General features: G+C 43.4%; 1 protein-coding gene across 3 annotated transcripts in view; it reads right to left on the bottom strand.

Moving 5' to 3' along the window:
- Positions 1-18114, bottom strand: part of LOC137435511 (mitogen-activated protein kinase kinase kinase kinase 5) — a 208854-nt gene that overhangs the window by 49549 nt on the left and 141191 nt on the right. For all 3 annotated transcript variants that reach the window (XM_068129366.2, XM_068129365.2, XM_068129367.2), the window contains exons 24-29: positions 16347-16464; positions 14657-14715; positions 6378-6481; positions 5464-5641; positions 3908-3982; positions 1264-1356 (exon numbers count right to left, since the gene is read on the bottom strand). In XM_068129366.2, coding sequence (XP_067985467.1) covers positions 1264-1356; positions 3908-3982; positions 5464-5641; positions 6378-6481; positions 14657-14715; positions 16347-16464 — 627 coding nt within the window. The remainder of the gene's footprint in view (positions 1-1263; positions 1357-3907; positions 3983-5463; positions 5642-6377; positions 6482-14656; positions 14716-16346; positions 16465-18114) is intronic.

The following is an 18114-nucleotide window of genomic DNA, read 5'->3' as shown; positions in this document are numbered from 1 at the left end:
CTGGCCTCCAAAGCCAGTCGCCGACTGGGCATCCTCCGTCGTGCGAAGTCCTTCCTAGGCACACCTGAGCTCCTCACCACATACAAGGCTTTCATCCGCAGCTCAATGGAATACTGTTCTCCCCTATGGGCCGGTGCTTCTGCCTCACACCTGGCTCGGCTTCACGCTGTTGAATCCAAAGCTTTCAGAATCATTGGAATCTCCCGCGATGAAGCTATCTCTGAGGGCCTTTCACTCACTCACCGCAGGCAGGTAGGTGGTCTTTCTGTCTTCTACCGACTCCTCTCCGGCCTTGCTCCCCCAGCTCTCTCTGTGCTCTGTCCCCCAAATATTCCTACAGGTCGCACAAGATCTGCCAGCCACCCTCTGATGGTTAAACTGCCGAAATCTCGGCTCTCTGCTCACCTTCACTCTTTCATTCCTCTTTTCTCCCGCCTCTGGAACAAACTCCCACACTCACTTCAATCACACTCCTCCCTCCAGGTCTTCAAAACAGCTGTTCACCACCATCTCTTATCTTCCCCCATCCAAAACCTTGATCTTTTCTACCCCCACTAATTCACCCCAGATCCACCTTGTTTGAAATTCCAACTTCTTTCCTGGAAGTCTTGGCAGGGTCCATATGTTTTATACCTCTCCCACCCCCCCCCCCTTCCCATGCCTTCCCCCCAAAGCCCTCTCCCTCCCACAGTTCTCTCGATGTCTCCATGTCTCTCGGTCCCTGCTCTCAAATGTTGTGTTTGTGTCCTTCCCCCTCTCTCCCCATCTTGTCTACCGCTCCCGATGTTATTTGTTTTGTGTGTCTGTTTGGCTTTCTGTGTGATTAATGTTCGCTCTTTCACGAGCCTCGATCTTGTATACAAAAAAAAAATAAAAAAAAAATAAAATTGTCATACGCTCAATAGTCAATACATATTCTCAATCAAAAGTCAATTCAGTTCCTGAGACCATGTTGAAACCCAGCTTGTGATGTCATTCAGAGGTTACGTCGGTTGTCCTCGACTTGACATTTGCTCAAGGATGGTGTAAAATATTACAATATATATTTTGAATATATAATATAGTTGGCAAATATGTGGGTTAATGATAAAAAATGAAAGAGCAACAACAGCAGAAATTAGAAGAAGAAGAAGAAGACTTGTGTAAAAGTGCATTTTACCCCCTAAGTTGACTGATTATATTTTCTGCAAGACAATCATTGCATAAAAGTGATCGATCACATCGCGGTTTTGAAGTCTTCTTCTTTTTTCGCAGGTTTCTTACCAAGATCTTCAATGTCGAAGTTGAACTTCAGCTCAGAGGCAAATCTCTCACTGGGCTTGAGGTGTCCGTCAAAGGTCACAATCTTTATGTTGCCTGAGGTGGACAAACACATCAGCAAACACAAAAAAGTTTTCACGACATTAATTCATTCATTCATGCATGTATGCAGTATCTAGTTGCTGGTTCCATCACTTTTATGAGTGTGGCTACATCACCGATACGATGCCCCGCTGTAGATTTGAGCAGTAAGAAAATTTGTCTGTGGTAGAAGTACACAGTGGTCTACTTTTATAAAAGGATACCGAGGGATCGTTAGCATCCACCAGTGAATGCTGTCTGATGGGACACGAGCTTGATGTCCCATCTCATTGTCATGCACTCATTCATACAACGCCCTGTCTATGAAATACCAATTCAACTTTATAGTCGGGTTGGGAATCGTACCGAGATCAGACAGCTCAAAGCCGAGTGCACTACTTCATCTGCATGCAGCACAAGGCTATGGCGCAGCATCATTGGTTGAGGGCGAGGCTGTGCCGCTGATGCAGTGCCCTCTGCTGGTTAGGGCAGGAATTTGTAATTTGTTCATGGTGCCGGCGATAGCTCGCCTACTCTTCACGAAGGACACCATGGGATATTTAATGTTCACCAACGAATGCCATCACCTTCACTCCTCTTTTCTCCCGCCTCTGGAACAAACTCCCTCACTCTCTTCAATCCCACTCCACCCTCCAGGTCTTTAAAACAGCTGTTCACCACCATCTCTTATCTTCCCCCATCCAAAACCTTGATCTTTTCTACCCCCGCTAATTTCACCCCAATTCCACTTTTTTGAAATACCAACTTCTGTCCTAGAAGTCCTTGGTGTCCTTGTGTTTTATACTTCTCCCACCCACCCCCACCCCCTTCCCACGCCTCCTCCCCCCAAGCCCTCTGCCTCCCACACATCTCCCTGCTCTCAAATGTTGTGTTTGTGTGCTTCCCCTTCTCTCCCCATCTTGTCTTCCGCTCCCTCTTTTTACATATTTTGTTTGTCTGGTTGATTTGTTTGTGAAGTAAATGTTAGCTCTTTCACGAGCCTCGATTCAGTATACAAAAGAAAAAAAGAAAAAAAGATGGGACACCGGTTTAACGTCCATCTGAGAGACGGCACACACATTGATGAATCACCCTTTCTGTTGAAACAATGGGATGACAGTTTATAACTGCGTCAGGATTTGAACCCAGGCTAGACAGCTTAGAGGTGAGTGTACGTACCTCTAGACTATCTCTGAGTGATGTTTAAATTACCATCAGGATTTGGTGCTCCCTCCCTGCACCAATTTACTATACTGGCTAATGCCACTAGGTGCTAACCATCATTGGTACCTGCCACACACCTTTGCCTTTGCCTGGAGAGGTTCCAAATCAAAGCTAACTTCGGTACTGTACCAGGAAAAAAGCAAATAAAATTTCTTCGTCCAGCTTGTAGAGGGAGGACCCATAATAGTCCTGTTTACTGCTGAGAGCTGTTGCTGTACCAGCGGCATCATCTTATTGACATCACCAACACTTTTATAATACAAGACTGTGGGCCATGGAAGAGTGAGATCACGAGGGTAAAAAGCCAACCGATTAGATGGAAACAGTGGGCACTGTGGCAACATTTGGATGCAACAGGCGAGGGAAAGAGCAAAGAGGACAATGAGGGAAGAGGACAATGATGGAAGAGGATAACAAGAGAGGGGAGAGGGAGGGAAGGAGAGAGGAAACACAGTAACCTGCAAGTAAAGAGGATTGCTTTAGGTAGCGTTTAATTGGGGTATAAAATATCACAGGTGGGCATGGAAGTTCAGAAAAACGTGCCGTCCCGCTATTTACTCCAAATGATCCAGGTGTCTGCTCATGTTTAACTCCTCATGTTAAACTTTAAGAGACTGATGTTTATATGTGACAAAAGCAGACACTTGGGGGCAAAAATCCAAATTTAGATTTTGATATCATCTGAATCCCCGTGCTTTTCTCTTTCATTTGATGTATACATTATGTTAATTGGATGAAAATTAATGAAGTTATGGTATTTTAATGACAATTATATTTTCGTTTAAACAATGGAGATACTTAGGTTCAAAGTTCACAATACAGTTCACACGCACAACGAATGTGCACATGTAGAGCTTTTCATTCATACCAAACATGTGTGTCAGGGATCTCCTTCGAATTAGGATGTATGGCTCGTAGTAATACATCTAAATTTCACGATCTTCGTGTCTTTTTGAGCACATTTTGAGAATGACATTTTAGATTCTTCATCGAATTTCACAACTTTTCTGTTGTTTCTTGGAAAAATGTTTTGGTGTATAATAATCTGGAGAAGTTACTCTTTCTATCCATGTAAAAATCTCAACTTGGTCCCTGTGGTCATATTTTGACTCTCTTCGGCTTTTTCTCGCTAAGAGAAATGACCCCAAGTGTCTGTTTTTGCCAGAGCCAGTCACATATTTTGTCCCTCCGTAGTTTTGCATTCTTAATCATTCAACTTTTCCAGCAATTTTTGATGAAAGAGTAGAAATTCCCAAATAGCAGGATATCTGCCGCTTCTGTTCGTGACGACCTGCCTTTTTGGAGCGTGAATCGATCCTGTCCAATGTATTTAATTACTCACTGCTAAAACACACGAGGATGGTGTTTCTCTCCAGTTGGTTCACCAAAACGACATCGAGCTGGTCAATGCTGGGCACTGCAAGGACAAAATGGTCAGCTGCACCATGTACATTTTTGCTGGTATTCAGATATTACTGCTGAACAATGCTAATATCACAGCTGTAATTCCGGAGATAATATGTAACAGAATTTTAAAATGTTATCTAAAATATAAAGCTCTTTCTAACCACTGACTGACTGATATTGATGTGTGGTACCTTCCGATGTGCAGATGTGCGGTGTCATGGAAAGCTGAATTTGGCATGATGACGGACAATGAAGCCGGTACACCAGGAAAATAGAACCGTCGGAAAGTGTCCATAAATGAAAATTTACGTTTAAAAAACGTCAATGCATATGTAAACCAGGTGAACAGTTTACGTTTTGTATCCAAGAGTAGACCCGAAAATCACAATACAGAATCACATTTAATCAAAATCATCCATCAACAACTTTTTGAGATATCCTGCTATGCATCGTTTTTGGCCCTAACTCCCAATGGTGAAGAATCACTTAAAAAATTATACTAGCCGGATCCGGATCTTCACCAAAATTGAATCGATTCTTCCTTGTCACACACACAACCTGTCCACCAAATTTCGTTCAAATCTGTCCTTAACTTTTTGAGATATCCTGCTATATGTTGGTTTTAGGCCCATCTCCCAAGGTGAAGAATCACTTAAAAAATTAAATAACTCACATCCGAATCCATATTCAGATCTTCACCAAAATCGAATTGATACTTCCTTGTCACACACACACAATCTGTCCACCATGTTTCGTCCAAATCCATCCATAACTTTTTGAGATATCCTGCTGTGTATCGTTTTTGGCCCTATCTCCCAATGGTAAAGAATCACTTTAAAATTTCTAGTAGCCGGATCCGAATCCAGATTTTCACCAAAATCTTATCATTTTGTCGATGTCACATACGCTACATCTCTGCCAAATTTCGTCCGAATCCGTCGACAACTTTTTGAGATATTTTGTTCACAAACAAACGGACAAACAGACAATCAGACAGACAGGGGTGAAAACATAACCTCCATCCACCTCTGGTGGCGGAGGTAAAAATAAAAACAATCACCTCAATCAATATCTAGTATTTGAAAATTTTAATTTCTATGACTGTAAACTGTGAAATGAACATGACAATAATGTCCGTAAATGAAAGAATGAAAGAGCGTCTAAATGACAATTTAGGTTAAAAAAAACCGTAAAAGCATCTGTAAAAAAATTAATATAATATCTCATACGATATCTAGCATTTGGAAATTGTAATTTCTATAACTGTAAACTGTGAAATAAAAATGTCAATGAAAATTTACATAAAAACCATAAACACATCCATAAAATAAATAAATAAATAGATCTAAATTAATATCTAGCAGCAGGACGGTGATGCTTGCCCATAATCATAAAACTTCTATTTATTATGTATGTACGTGCGAGGCACAGTTTGTTATTGCTTACACAATGTGTAAGAATACCCCACTAGTACATTTATACAACTTGTACCTGGTGTGGACTCTGCAGATGAGTAAGAGCCTGATGAGAGGTTGAGGGTGTCAAAACGCAGGGCAAACTTGGTGGATCGAGGGGGTCCGACAGCCACACAGGCTAAAGGGAACTCGTGCTCTGGCACAATGAGAAGTTCGAAGACACGGAATGGCTTGGGCAAGTTAACCTCGACATACTGAATGTGCACACGTACAAACATACATTCAAACACATCAACATGTATGCACATACACACATAGATACACATTAACATGCACACAAACTACACACCAACATAACCCATAAGCCAATAGGAGGCTATAACATATATTACAAAGCTGTGCCATAAAGGATTTTTTATTTCAAAAGGTTTTAAAGCCCAAAATAAAACCGTTATTCAACTGGCATCAGGAATCTCACCCATCGCTGGGAGATGTATTTGACACTGGTAGGAAACTACCCAGACAAGGACTAATATCTGTGCCGAATATTTCTCGGGCAGGCAAGACCATTTCTGCACAGTCGGAGAGAAAACAAAACTTTTCGATCTCCTGTAGCCAACGGGAAGTACTAACACCTAACTGGTCAAAAGTCAACAGCTGGATCAACTGAATTGCTGCAGACCGTGATTCTTCCGTGGCATTGCATCTGAGTGTCCGATCCATTAGATCGCCCGCAAGTTGTTAACGGTTATAACGAGGGCTATGACAGATATGGGGAATATATATTTAAAAATAATGGTAAGATTAAAGAACAAGAAAATAGAATTTGATGCAAATATGCCTCTGCTTACGTTAGATGTTGATTAAAGGTCACATGACATAGGGAGAGAGAAAAGAGAAACAAGTAGAAGTAATTAGTAATTAATAAAAACCTGTTTAGTGGATCTCTAGAAGTAGCAATAAAAATTTCTGAATGGACCAAAAACCCACCTTGACAAGCATAAACTTCTGCAGAGGCTCGTACCACTGCAGCAGAACGACACCTGTTAGGAGGGCCCCACAGAGGAATTTGCATCCTGTGTACGGATTCCGCACTGCACACACAAAACCCCAATTAGTCTTTATTGCCTAAATTCTCTAGCTAATTGTAAGCAAGTGGGATACAGATTAGTAATTGAAATGAAATAAAACGTGGGATACAGAGGCTGAAGGTAAATTGAAATGGAAAGATGTGTTTTTGAACTTGGATGTTTGAAAGAGGTGAGAAGGATCAAGGAGATGTGGTGCTATATCAAGGTCAAGGTTCATGGAAGATAGAGATGATAGAGGGTTAAAAGACAATTAACGGACAATGGGGCAATGGGGCAACATTTGGAAACAACAAGTTACCTGTAGGTGAGGGTTGGGTTAGGTAAGGTTAAAGAGTAGAAAAGATTGTGGGTTGATATGATATGAGATGGTATGAGATGGTATGAGACGGTACGAGACGACATGAGATGGTATGAGATGACATGAGATGGTATGAGATGGTATGAGACGATATGAGATGGTATGAGATGGTATGAGATGACATGAGATGGTATGAGACGATATGAGATGGTATGAGATGGTATGAGATGATATGAGATGGTATGAGATGATATGAGATGGTATGAGATTGTATGAGATGGTATGAGATGGTATGAGACGGTATGAGACGGTATGAGATGGTTTGAGATGACATGAGATGGTATGAGATGACATGAGATGGTATGAGATGGTATGAGACGGTACGAGACGACATGAGATGGTATGAGATGACATGAGATGGTATGAGATGGTATGAGCCGATATGAGATGGTATGAGATGACATGAGATGGTATGAGACGATATGAGATGGTATGAGATGGTATGAGATGATATGAGATGGTATGAGATGGTATGAGATTGTATGAGATGGTATGAGACGGTATGAGACGGTATGAGATGGTTAAAGATGACATGAGATGGTATGAGATGACATGAGATGGTATGAGATGGTAGGAGATGGTATGAGATGGTATGAGATGACATGAGATGGTATGAGATGGTATGAGATGACATGAGATGACATGAGATGGTATGAGATGGTATGAGATGGTATGAGATGGTATGATATGGTATGAGATGACATGAGATGACATGAGATGGTATGAGATGATATGAGATGGTATGAGATGATATGACATGGTATAAGATGATATGAGATGATATGAGACGATATGATATGATATGAGATGGTATGAGATGGTATGAGATGATATGAGATGGTATGAGATGGTATGAGATGATATGAGATGGTATGAGATGATATGATATGATATGATAAATGAGATGATATGAGATGGTATGAGATGATATGAGATGGTATGAGATGATATGAGATGGTATGAGATGGTATGAGATGACATGAGATGGTATGAGATGGTATGAGATGATATGAGATGATATGAGATGATATGAGATGATATGAGATGGTATGAGATGATATGATATGATATGATATGAGAAATGAGATGATATGAGATGGTATGAGATGATATGAGATGATATGAGATGGTATTTTTTTTTTTTTTTTTTTTTTTTGTTTTTTTGTATACAATATCGAGGCTCGTGAAAGAGCGAACATTAATCACACAGAAAGACAAACCGACACATAAAACATATAACATAGGGAGCGGTAGACAAGATGGGGAGAGAGGGGGAAGGACACAAACACAACATTTGAGAGCAGGGACCGAGAGACATGGAGACATCGAGAGATCTGAGAGAGGGCGAGGGCTTTGGGGGGGGGGGGGGGCGTGGGAAGGGGGCAGTGGGAGAGGTATAAAACATATGGACACTGCCAGGACTTCCAGGAAAGAAGTTGGAATTTCAAACAAGGTGGATCTGGGGTGAATTAGCGGGGGTAGAAAAGATCAAGGTTTTGGATGGGGGAAGATAAGAGATGGTGGTGAACAGCTGTTTTAAAGACCTGGAGGGAGGAGTGGGATTGAAGGGAGTGAGGGAGTTTGTTCCAGAGGCGGGAGAAAAGAGGAATGAAAGAGTGAAGGTGAGCGGAGAGCCGAGATTTCGGCAGTTTAACCATCAGAGGGTTGCTGGCAGATCTTGTGCGACCTGTAGGAATATTTGGGGGACAGAGCACAGAGAGAGCTGGGGGTGCAAGGCCGGAGAGGAGTCGGTAGAAGACAGAAAGACCACCTACCTGCCTGCGGTGAGTGAGTGAAAGGCCCTCAGAGATAGCTTCATCGCGGGAGATTCCAATAATTCTGAAAGCTTTGGTTTCAACAGCGTGAAGCCGAGCTAGGTGTGAGGCAGGAGCACCGGCCCATAGGGGAGAACAGTATTCCATTGAGCTGCGGATGAAAGCCTTGTATGTGGTGAGGAGCTCAGGTGTGCCGAGGAAGGACTTCGCACGATGGAGGATGCCCAGTCGGCGACTGGCTTTGGAGGCCAGCTTGGAAATGTGGTTTTCCCAAGAAAGATCATGGCAGATAGTGAGACCCAAAATCTTGAGCGACAGAACTTCTTGGAGAGGATTGTTGAGAAAGTAGATGGGAGGGTTGTCCAGTCGATCTTTTCGGAGAGACATAGTAAGAGTGTGAGATTTGTCAGGATTGAAAGACATGTTCCACTTGTTTGACCAGTCTGTGATTTTGTCCAGGTCTTCAGAGAGTGAGGAGGCAGCAGACTGCCGATCTGAGGGAAGAGGAATGGAGCGGCAGAGAGTGGAGTCATCAGCAAAGAGATAGAGAGGATTTTCGAGAGAGTCAGAGAGATCATTGATGAAGACCAGAAAAAGCACGGGGCCCAGAACACTGCCTTGGGGAACTCCAGCCTGAACAGGAAGAGGAGATGAGAGAAACCCATTCAGGGCCACACGTTGACGACGACTAGAGAGGAAGTCCGCCAGCCATGCGTGGAGATTTCCATGGATACCAAAGGAGGAGAGTTTGGTGAGCAGAGCGGGGTGCCAGACCGTGTCGAAGGCACGTGATATGTCGAGGGAGACAGCTCTAATTTCCTGTTTGGCATTGAGGACCTCCATCCATTGTTGAGACAGCAGAAGCAGCATGTCCAGAGTAGAGTGACCTGGTCTGAAACCAAATTGATGATCAGAGATCAAGCCATTGGAGAAGAGGAAATATTTCATATCAGAAGCAATGATGGATTCCATGACTTTGCTGATAATTGGGAGAAGGCTGATTGGTCTGTAGTTGCTAGGATCTGTTTTTGCACCTTTTTTGTGCAAAGCGGTGATGTTGGCTGATTTCCAAGCAGATGGCAGTTGACCTTGAGCAAAAGAGAGGGTGAAGAGAACAGAGAGAGGGTGAGATAGAGCAGCAGAGCAGGATTTTAGGACCCGTGGGCTGATGCCGTCGGGTCCAGTTGCAGAATCAGAGTCGAGGGTTGACAGAAACTTTTCCACCTTGTCAGGAGGAAAGGACACGGAGTCCAGGAGCAGCAGGGTACGACTGGGTATGGTGGGTACAGAGAGGGATGGGTTTGGGACACAAGATTTAGAGGCAAACACAGAGTTGAGGCATTCAGCTTTTTCACGTGCGGAGTCAGCTGTGTAGCCGTTTGAGGTAAGGGAGGGGATGGAGGGGGAACAAACACCAGAAACGGATTTGACCAGACGCCACCAGGATTTGGAAGAGGGAGACAGATAAGAGAGTTCGGTCTTGAGAACGGAGAGATATTGTTTCCTGGCTCTCCTGAGGGTGGACACACACTTGTTTCGGGCTTTGTGAAAGGAAATGAGATTTCCTTCCGTTGGATTTGCTTTCCAGGAGACGAAGGCAAGTTGTTTCTGGGCAACAGCCTCACCACAAGATTCCGTGTACCATGGACGGGAGGAAGGGTATGACAACTGAAGACGAGATGGGATAAATCTGTGCATGAGAGAGAGCAATTTACTTTGGAAGAATTCCCAGGATGAGTTGATGTCAGAGGTGGTAGAGATGGGAGACCAGTCCAGATGATTGATGGCTGCTTGAAGACCGTGCCAGTTGGCCTGAGTGAAATGCCAGACTCGTCGACGCTGAGCAGGCTCCCTGAGGATGGTCAGAGAGATGTCCACTTTAACAAGGACATGATCAGATGTTCCGATCGGAGCAGAAGAAGAGCAGCAGACATTTTCAGGGAAGTTAGTCATAACCAAGTCCAGAAGAGAAGATGTTCCGTTGACTGAGATCCGGGTCGGGAAATTGACAGATTGTGTCAGTCCCAGTGAGTCGCAGAAGTCCTTTGCTGAGGAGCCATGGCTGGTGAGAGAGGTACCCACACCCAGCCAACTGGCATGATGACAGTTGAAATCACCACATATGAGGAAGAGAGAGTTGGGATGAGTAGATAGAAGTTGGTCCATATCATCAGACAGCGAGATGTAGATGGAGTCATCACTGTTTGGTGGACGGTACAACACACATATGAACAAGAGGTGGGAGCGAAGGGGAAGCCGTAGCCAGAGGTATTCCTGGGGGTGAGGTGGAGAGAGTGCAGTGCAGGGCGAGTGAGGAAGAGAGTTTTTGATAAAGATAGCAACCCCGCCTCCAGGACGAGGCTCAGGTCTATCATACCGGAGGAGGGAGTAGCCCGGGAGAGATACTATGGAATCAGAGACATCATAAAGGAGGAAAGTTTCTGTTAAGCAGATCACGTCTGGTTTGACAGAAGCAACCTGTATGGAGAGATCGGTTAAGTTTGAACGAAGGCCCCGGATGTTTGAGGTCCATACCGTTAATGAAGAGGAAGGGGGAGCATCAGATACAGAACAGGGGGGAGGAGGGGTAGGGTAAGATGTGGAAGAGGTGGAAGAGGTAGGGAGAGCTGTTGAAGGTGTGTCAGAGATTTCAGAATAGCTCGGAGAAAGGGAAGGATGGGGCGGACAAAAGGTTTGATGGTGATTGGGTGAGCCACAATGAGGTGTTATTTGAGGAGGGGGAAGAGCGAGGCAGAAGGTTGGGGGAGATGGAGGTGAGAGTTTGAAGGGGGAAGAAGCGGGGAGGACGCTTTGAGGAGGGGGAGTGAGCGGGGGGAAATTGAGAAGCAATGAGGGTGGGGAGATTTGAAGGGGAGGGGTGAGGGGGGAGTTTGGGAGGGAAGGGACAAGGGGAGGGATTTGAAAGGGATGGGATATGGGGGAGATTTGGAGGGGAGGGGTGAGGCAGGAGTCTAGGAGGGGAGGGGCGAGGGGGCGTCTTGGCGGGGAGGGGTGAGGGGGTAGTTTAGGAGGGAGGGGGCAAGGGGGGAGATTTGAAAGGGATGGGTGATGGGGAAGATTTGGAGGGGAGGGGTGATGGGGAAGATTTGGAGGGGAGGGGTTATGGGGAAGATTTGGAGGGGAGGGGTGAGATTGGATTTTTGAAAGTGTACGACTTATGGGAAACGAACATTTATTGCAAAATGAGTTTCTTGTGACCTTCGAGTTAAAAATACGTTTAAGGACGCTGGATGGAGGATGGAGTGCAGGAGAGTTTAGGGAATGTAGAACAAAGGCACTATAGGAGATGGATATTTTTTTTGGGATGAATTGATTTGGTGAGCAAGTCGAAAGCAGCCTTTTAAAGAAGAAGAAAAAGGTGTTATAAAATATGACGGAATACATAACTTGAGGGGAAAGTGTAAACATTGAAGGTTAATGAGTGAAAACTATCTGGGGAAATGGGGGAGAAACACGTGGTCGAAGAACGAACGAACGAATAAGAATGAATAAACGAATGAGAACAGAGAAGGAAATGTTTTTTTTTTTGTTTTTTTTTTGAGTTGAGATTTACACAAGGAAGTAGGCTATGGGTGAAAAGACTGGGAATACAGAGAACGAAAGTTATTGGATCACAAACGACGGACCACTGAGAGAAAAACAAAGCCTCAAGGTTGTACAGTGCACACTGTACAAGGCCTTGCTCGCGACACGGCAAACAGACGATCAATTTATGAAAGATAAACACCGAGAAACAACCAAAGTTGCACACAATAACTTCACACACCGAAAGATAAATACAGTTTCGACAAAATACAATTGTGAACAGCCTTAACTTCGAAAAACGTGGAGACCGTGTGGAGCTTCGAAAATCCCTGCCGCCGTCTCCAAGATCTCGCGAGATCTCAAGATCGTGAGAGTATGAGATGAGAGTATGAGATCGAGTATGAGATGGTATGAGATGGTATGAGATGACATGAGATGGTATGAGATGGTATGAGATGACATGAGATGGTATGAGATGACGTGAGATGGTATGATATGGTATGAGATGACATGAGATGACATGAGATGACATGAGATGGTATGAGATGATATGAGATGGTATGAGATGATATGAGATGGTATGAGATGATATGAGATGGTATGAGATGGTCTGAGATGGTATGAGATGGTATGATAAATGAGATGATATGAGATGGTATGAGATGGTATGAGATGATATGAGATGGTATGAGATGATATGAGATGGTATGAGATGATATGAGATGGTATGAGATGATATGATATGATATGAGAAATGAGATGATATGAGATGGTATGAGATGGTATGAGATGATATGAGATGGTATGAGATGATATGAGATGATATGAGATGGTATGAGATGATATGAGATGGTATGAGATGATATGAGAAATGAGATGATATGAGATGGTATGAGATGGTATGAGATGATATGAGATGATATGAGATGATATGAGAAATGAGATGATATGAGATGGTATGAGATGGTATGAGATGGTATGAGATGATATGAGATGGTATGAGATGATATGAGAAATGAGATGATATGAGATGACATGAGATGGTATGAGATGGTATGAGATGATATGAGATGATATGAGATGATATGAGAAATGAGATGATATGCGATGGTATGAGATGGTATGAGATGATATGAGAAATGAGATGATATGAGATGACATGAGATGGTATGAGATGGTATGAGATGGTATGAGATGATATGAGATGGTATGAGATGATATGAGATGGTATGAGATGGTATGAGATGGTATGAGATGATATGAGATGGTATGAGATGGTATTAGATTATATGAGATGGTATGAGATGGTATGAGATGATATGAGATGGTATGATATGAGATGATATGAGATGATATGAGATGGTATGAGATGGTATGAGATATGAGATGGTATGAGATGATATGAGATGATATGAGATGATATGAGATGATATGAGATGGTATGAGATGGTATGAGATGGTATGAGATGATATGAGAAATGAGATGATATGAGATGGTATGAGATGGTATGAGATGATATGAGATGGTATGAGATGATATGAGATGGTATGAGATGGTATGAGATGATATGAGATGGTATGAGATGATATGAGATGGTATGAGATGGTATGAGATGATATGAGATGGTATGAGATGATATGAGATGGTATGAGATGGTATGAGATGATATGAGATGGTATGAGATGATATGAGATGATATGAGATGATATGAGATGGTATGAGATGATATGAGATGGTATTAGATTATATGAGATGGTATGAGATGGTATGAGATGATATGAGATGGTATGATATGAGATGATATGAGATGATATGAGATGGTATGAGATGGTATGAGATATGAGATGGTATGAGATGATATGAGATGGTATGAGATGATATGAGATGATATGAGATGATATGAGATGGTATGAGATGGTATGAGATGATATGAGATGATATGAGATGGTATGAGATGATATGAGATGGTATGAGATTATATGAGATGATATGAGATGATATGAGATGGTATGAGATGGTATGAGATGATATGAGATGGTATGAGATGATATGAGATGGTATGAGATGGTATGAGATGATATGAGAAATGAGATGATATGAGATGGTATGAGATGATATGAGATGATATGAGATGGTATGAGATGATATGATATGAGATGATATGAGATGGTATGAGATGGCATGAGATGATATGAGATGATATGAGATGGCATGAGATGATATGATATGAGATGAGATGAAATGAGATGGTATGAGATGGTAACAGGTTGGCGACAGGGTTGGCGGCAGGTTGGCTAACAGGGTTGGCGACAGGAAGGGCATCCGGCCATAAAAACATTGCTTCAAAAAGGGGGCCACGGTGCACGAAAATGGCCAACCCCTGCTCTGCGGGGAAAAATGGCCCCTAAAGATGGTTGTTCGTCAATTCTAGACCTATTCAAATGTGACCAAGAGGCCAGAAACAAAAGCCACGTGAGGTTATCAAAATAAAGACTTACCGACACTGCCCTTCTGACAACCTTTGGTGTTCGGAATTTTGGTGGAGACCGCAAACCTTCTGCAAGCATCCCAAACGTGTGAAAGTCAATCCCAGCACTTGGTAAAATTCTACAAACTTACCACTAGGGTAACTACAGAGTTCATACAACACATTACCCAGCACATTATTCAATTACGGTATATACTTCATTTTAGATAGAATATTGATTTTAAAGATCGTTTTTAAAAATCCTGGAAGTTTAGTGCTATTCCGGAAGATACACACATCATTGATGCCTCGCTCTGCCTGCGAAACACCAGGATGACAGTTTATAGCAGATCCGGGATTCAAACCTAGGATATACAGTGCATTCAGAAAGTATTCAGACCCCTTCACTTTTTTCACATTTTGTTGTGTTGCAGCCTTATGCTGAAATCGTTTGAATTCATTTTTTTCCGCATCAATCAACACTCAATACCCCATAATGACAAAGAGAAAACAGGATTTTAGAAAGTTTTGCAAATTTATTAAAAAGAAAAAACTGAAATATCACATTGACATAAGTATTCAGACCCTTTGCTATGACACTTGAAATTTAGCTCAGGTGCCTCCCATTTCTCTTGATCATCTTTGAGATGTTTCTACACCTTGATTGGAGTCCACCTGTGGTAAATTCAATTGGTTGGACATGATTTGGAAAGGCACACACCTGTCTATATAAGGTCTCACAGCTGACAATGCAAATCAGAGCAAAAACCAAGCCATGAGGTCGAAGGAACTGCCTGCAGAGCTCAGAGACAGGATTGTGTCGAGGCACAGATCTGGGGAAGCCGACAAAAAAAACTCTGCTGCATTGAAGGTTCCCAAGAGCACAGAGGCCTCCATAATTCTTAAATGGAAGAAGTTTGGAACAACCAGGACTCTTCCTAGAGCTGGCCGCCCGGCCAAACTGAGCAATCGGGGGAGAAGGGCCTTGGTAAGAGAGGTGACCAATAACCCGATGGTCACTCTGGCTGAGCTCCAGAGATCCTGTGTGGAGATGGGAGAAACTTCCAGAAGGACAAGCATCACTGCAACACTCCACCGATCTGGGCTTTATGGCAGAGTGGCCAGACGGAAGCCTCTCCTCAGTGAAAGACATGAAAGCCCGCTTGGAGTTTGCAACAAAGCACCTAAAGGACTCTCAGACTGAGAAACAAGATTCTGTGGGCTTATTTCAGTTTTTTTTTTATTATAAATTTGCAAAACTTTCTAAAATCCTGTTTTCTCTTTGTCATTATGGGGTATTGAGTGTAGATTGATGAGGGAAAAAATGAATTTAAACGATTTCAGCAAAAGGCTGCAACATAACAAAATGTGAAAAAGTGAAGGGGTCTGAATACTTTCTGAATGCACAGTACAGCACAGAGGCCAACAGGTGTACCTCTAAGCTTTGCTCCCAGCCCTGCTAACATACTGAGGCTGTAAGAACACCTAAAAGGCACGATATATATATATATATATGTATGATCAAAATATTGATAGCTGGCATTTACAAGTGAATAAAGATCAGGTAATGTTGCCATGGAAGCTTCAACTCTTTCTTTTGACTGTTCAGTGACGTATTTCACCATTTCTGTGGACCAACCCCCAAATAAATATTCTGTAGGTGTACGAGGTGCCAGGTTAAGGTAAGGGAATAAATAAGTAGGAGGAGCATGAGAGAAGACCTTGGCAGCATGCGCTGAGGCAGTCGGGGAGTAGGGATGTGAATGGAGAGACGCTGGTCACGCCGGGCTTGCTCAAACAGGCCCAGAAGACTATGCGAGCACAGCTGCCTGGCTTTGCCTACAAATTGCAGACACACACAGGCAAAGACAAATAATTTTTTGATCAACTTCAAGTCAACCACATTTTCCAGCAATCGGAACACTTCCGGATGCTTACCACTTGCGAGTAACTCCTTCAGCAACTGCAGTGTTGTGGCTGCATTTGGAATAAATCAATGGTAAAGGTTGACAAGGTCCAAAAACTCTCGCAGTTTGTGTTAAGTTGAGGGTAATGGTAAATCCTGAATAATCTGCACCTTCTCCTCGAGCGGATGGATGCCTAAGCGGTAAACACAATGGCTGAGGAAATTCAACTCCGGGACACCAAATATGCACTATGTGGGATTGATGACGATACCAAAGTCCTGCAAATGGGTGACGAGGAGACGTAGGTGTTCCTGATGTTCTTCTGCAGTTGCACTGGCAATTAGAAGATCATATATACACGTAGCAGAAGTGTAATCCCCGGAGCACCTGCTCGATAAAACGTTGAAAGGTTTGTGCGGCATTGCGTAGGCCGAACGACATCCGAAGGAATTTTAACAGGCCAAAAGGCATGGTGACTGCCGTCTTCGGGATGTCATCTGGATCCATGGGAATCTGATGGTATGCGCTTCTTGGAGAAGATTGTAGCACCATGGAGTGTAGTGGTAAAACCCTGAATGTGTGGTATGGGGTAACGGTCTGGAACAGTCGCGTTGTTTAAGAACCGGTAATCCCCACAAGGACGCCAATCCCCAGGTGTATTTTTGGGTACCATCTGTAGTGGTGAAGCCCAAATTCTGGACGATGGTCTGATGATCCCCCATTGTAACATATAGTCAAATGTCCTGGCAGGTGATACATAATTTATCAGGTGTTGTTCGGCGAGCATGCACGAAAACATGGTGTCCCGTGGTCTTGATGTCATGCGTGACCTGGTGTTTGATGCACCTCGGATAGAGTATCTAGTACTGGAAATTGTAAACACCCACGGAAATGAGCGACGTATCCCCAAATCAAGTTGGAGGAGATGCTCTCCAAAAATACCAACAGCACTGTTAGCGGGCATCTAGTGAATATTCCCGTTGATTCTTCCATTCAGCGACAGACGGTGGCACAATGCTCACGTTTGCCCCTGTACCCACAAGAAAACGAATTCCGCTGGTATGATCCACGAGGAAGAGAAGGAAACTGACGCATTACCCAGGTGAACTCGTCGCCATTAGTTGTGGGCCTCTTCCTTTCCCTGCAGCCGGTACGAGCAAGTTGCTCTACACTGACGAGCATTAGCACCGAAGATCACGTGGTACCAACACCTATCTGGAGTGTTCAAGGAAGGTGAAGGCAAACAGTACCTTGAGGTACACGAAGAGGGGCACGACTGATGTTGCACAGCATGGAGCTAACCTTTCAACAACAACTCACAAAGGAACGATTGATCATCAGAAGTTGCTGCATATGACGCAGTACTTCTGTATGTCTTCAATCTCCTAAATCCTCGGCTGTAAGGCGTTGTTGAAAGCGCCGGTGCTCAGAGGGGTTTGTACGCTTTAGGAGCGCGGCCTCCAAAATCGTGTATGCGTTGTGTGTTGGAGGTTGTTGTAAAATATCTCCCACCTCCATCACATATTCTGGTGACAAGAAGCCAACAATGTATTTGAACCGCGCTGACTCGGTAGTAATGTTC

The sequence above is a fragment of the Myxine glutinosa genome, chromosome 9 (genome assembly GCF_964187855.1).
Source record: "Myxine glutinosa chromosome 9, kmMyxGlut1.1, whole genome shotgun sequence".
Classification (NCBI taxonomy): Eukaryota; Metazoa; Chordata; class Myxini; order Myxiniformes; family Myxinidae; genus Myxine; species Myxine glutinosa.
This window is presented reverse-complemented; position numbering and strand designations above follow the sequence as displayed.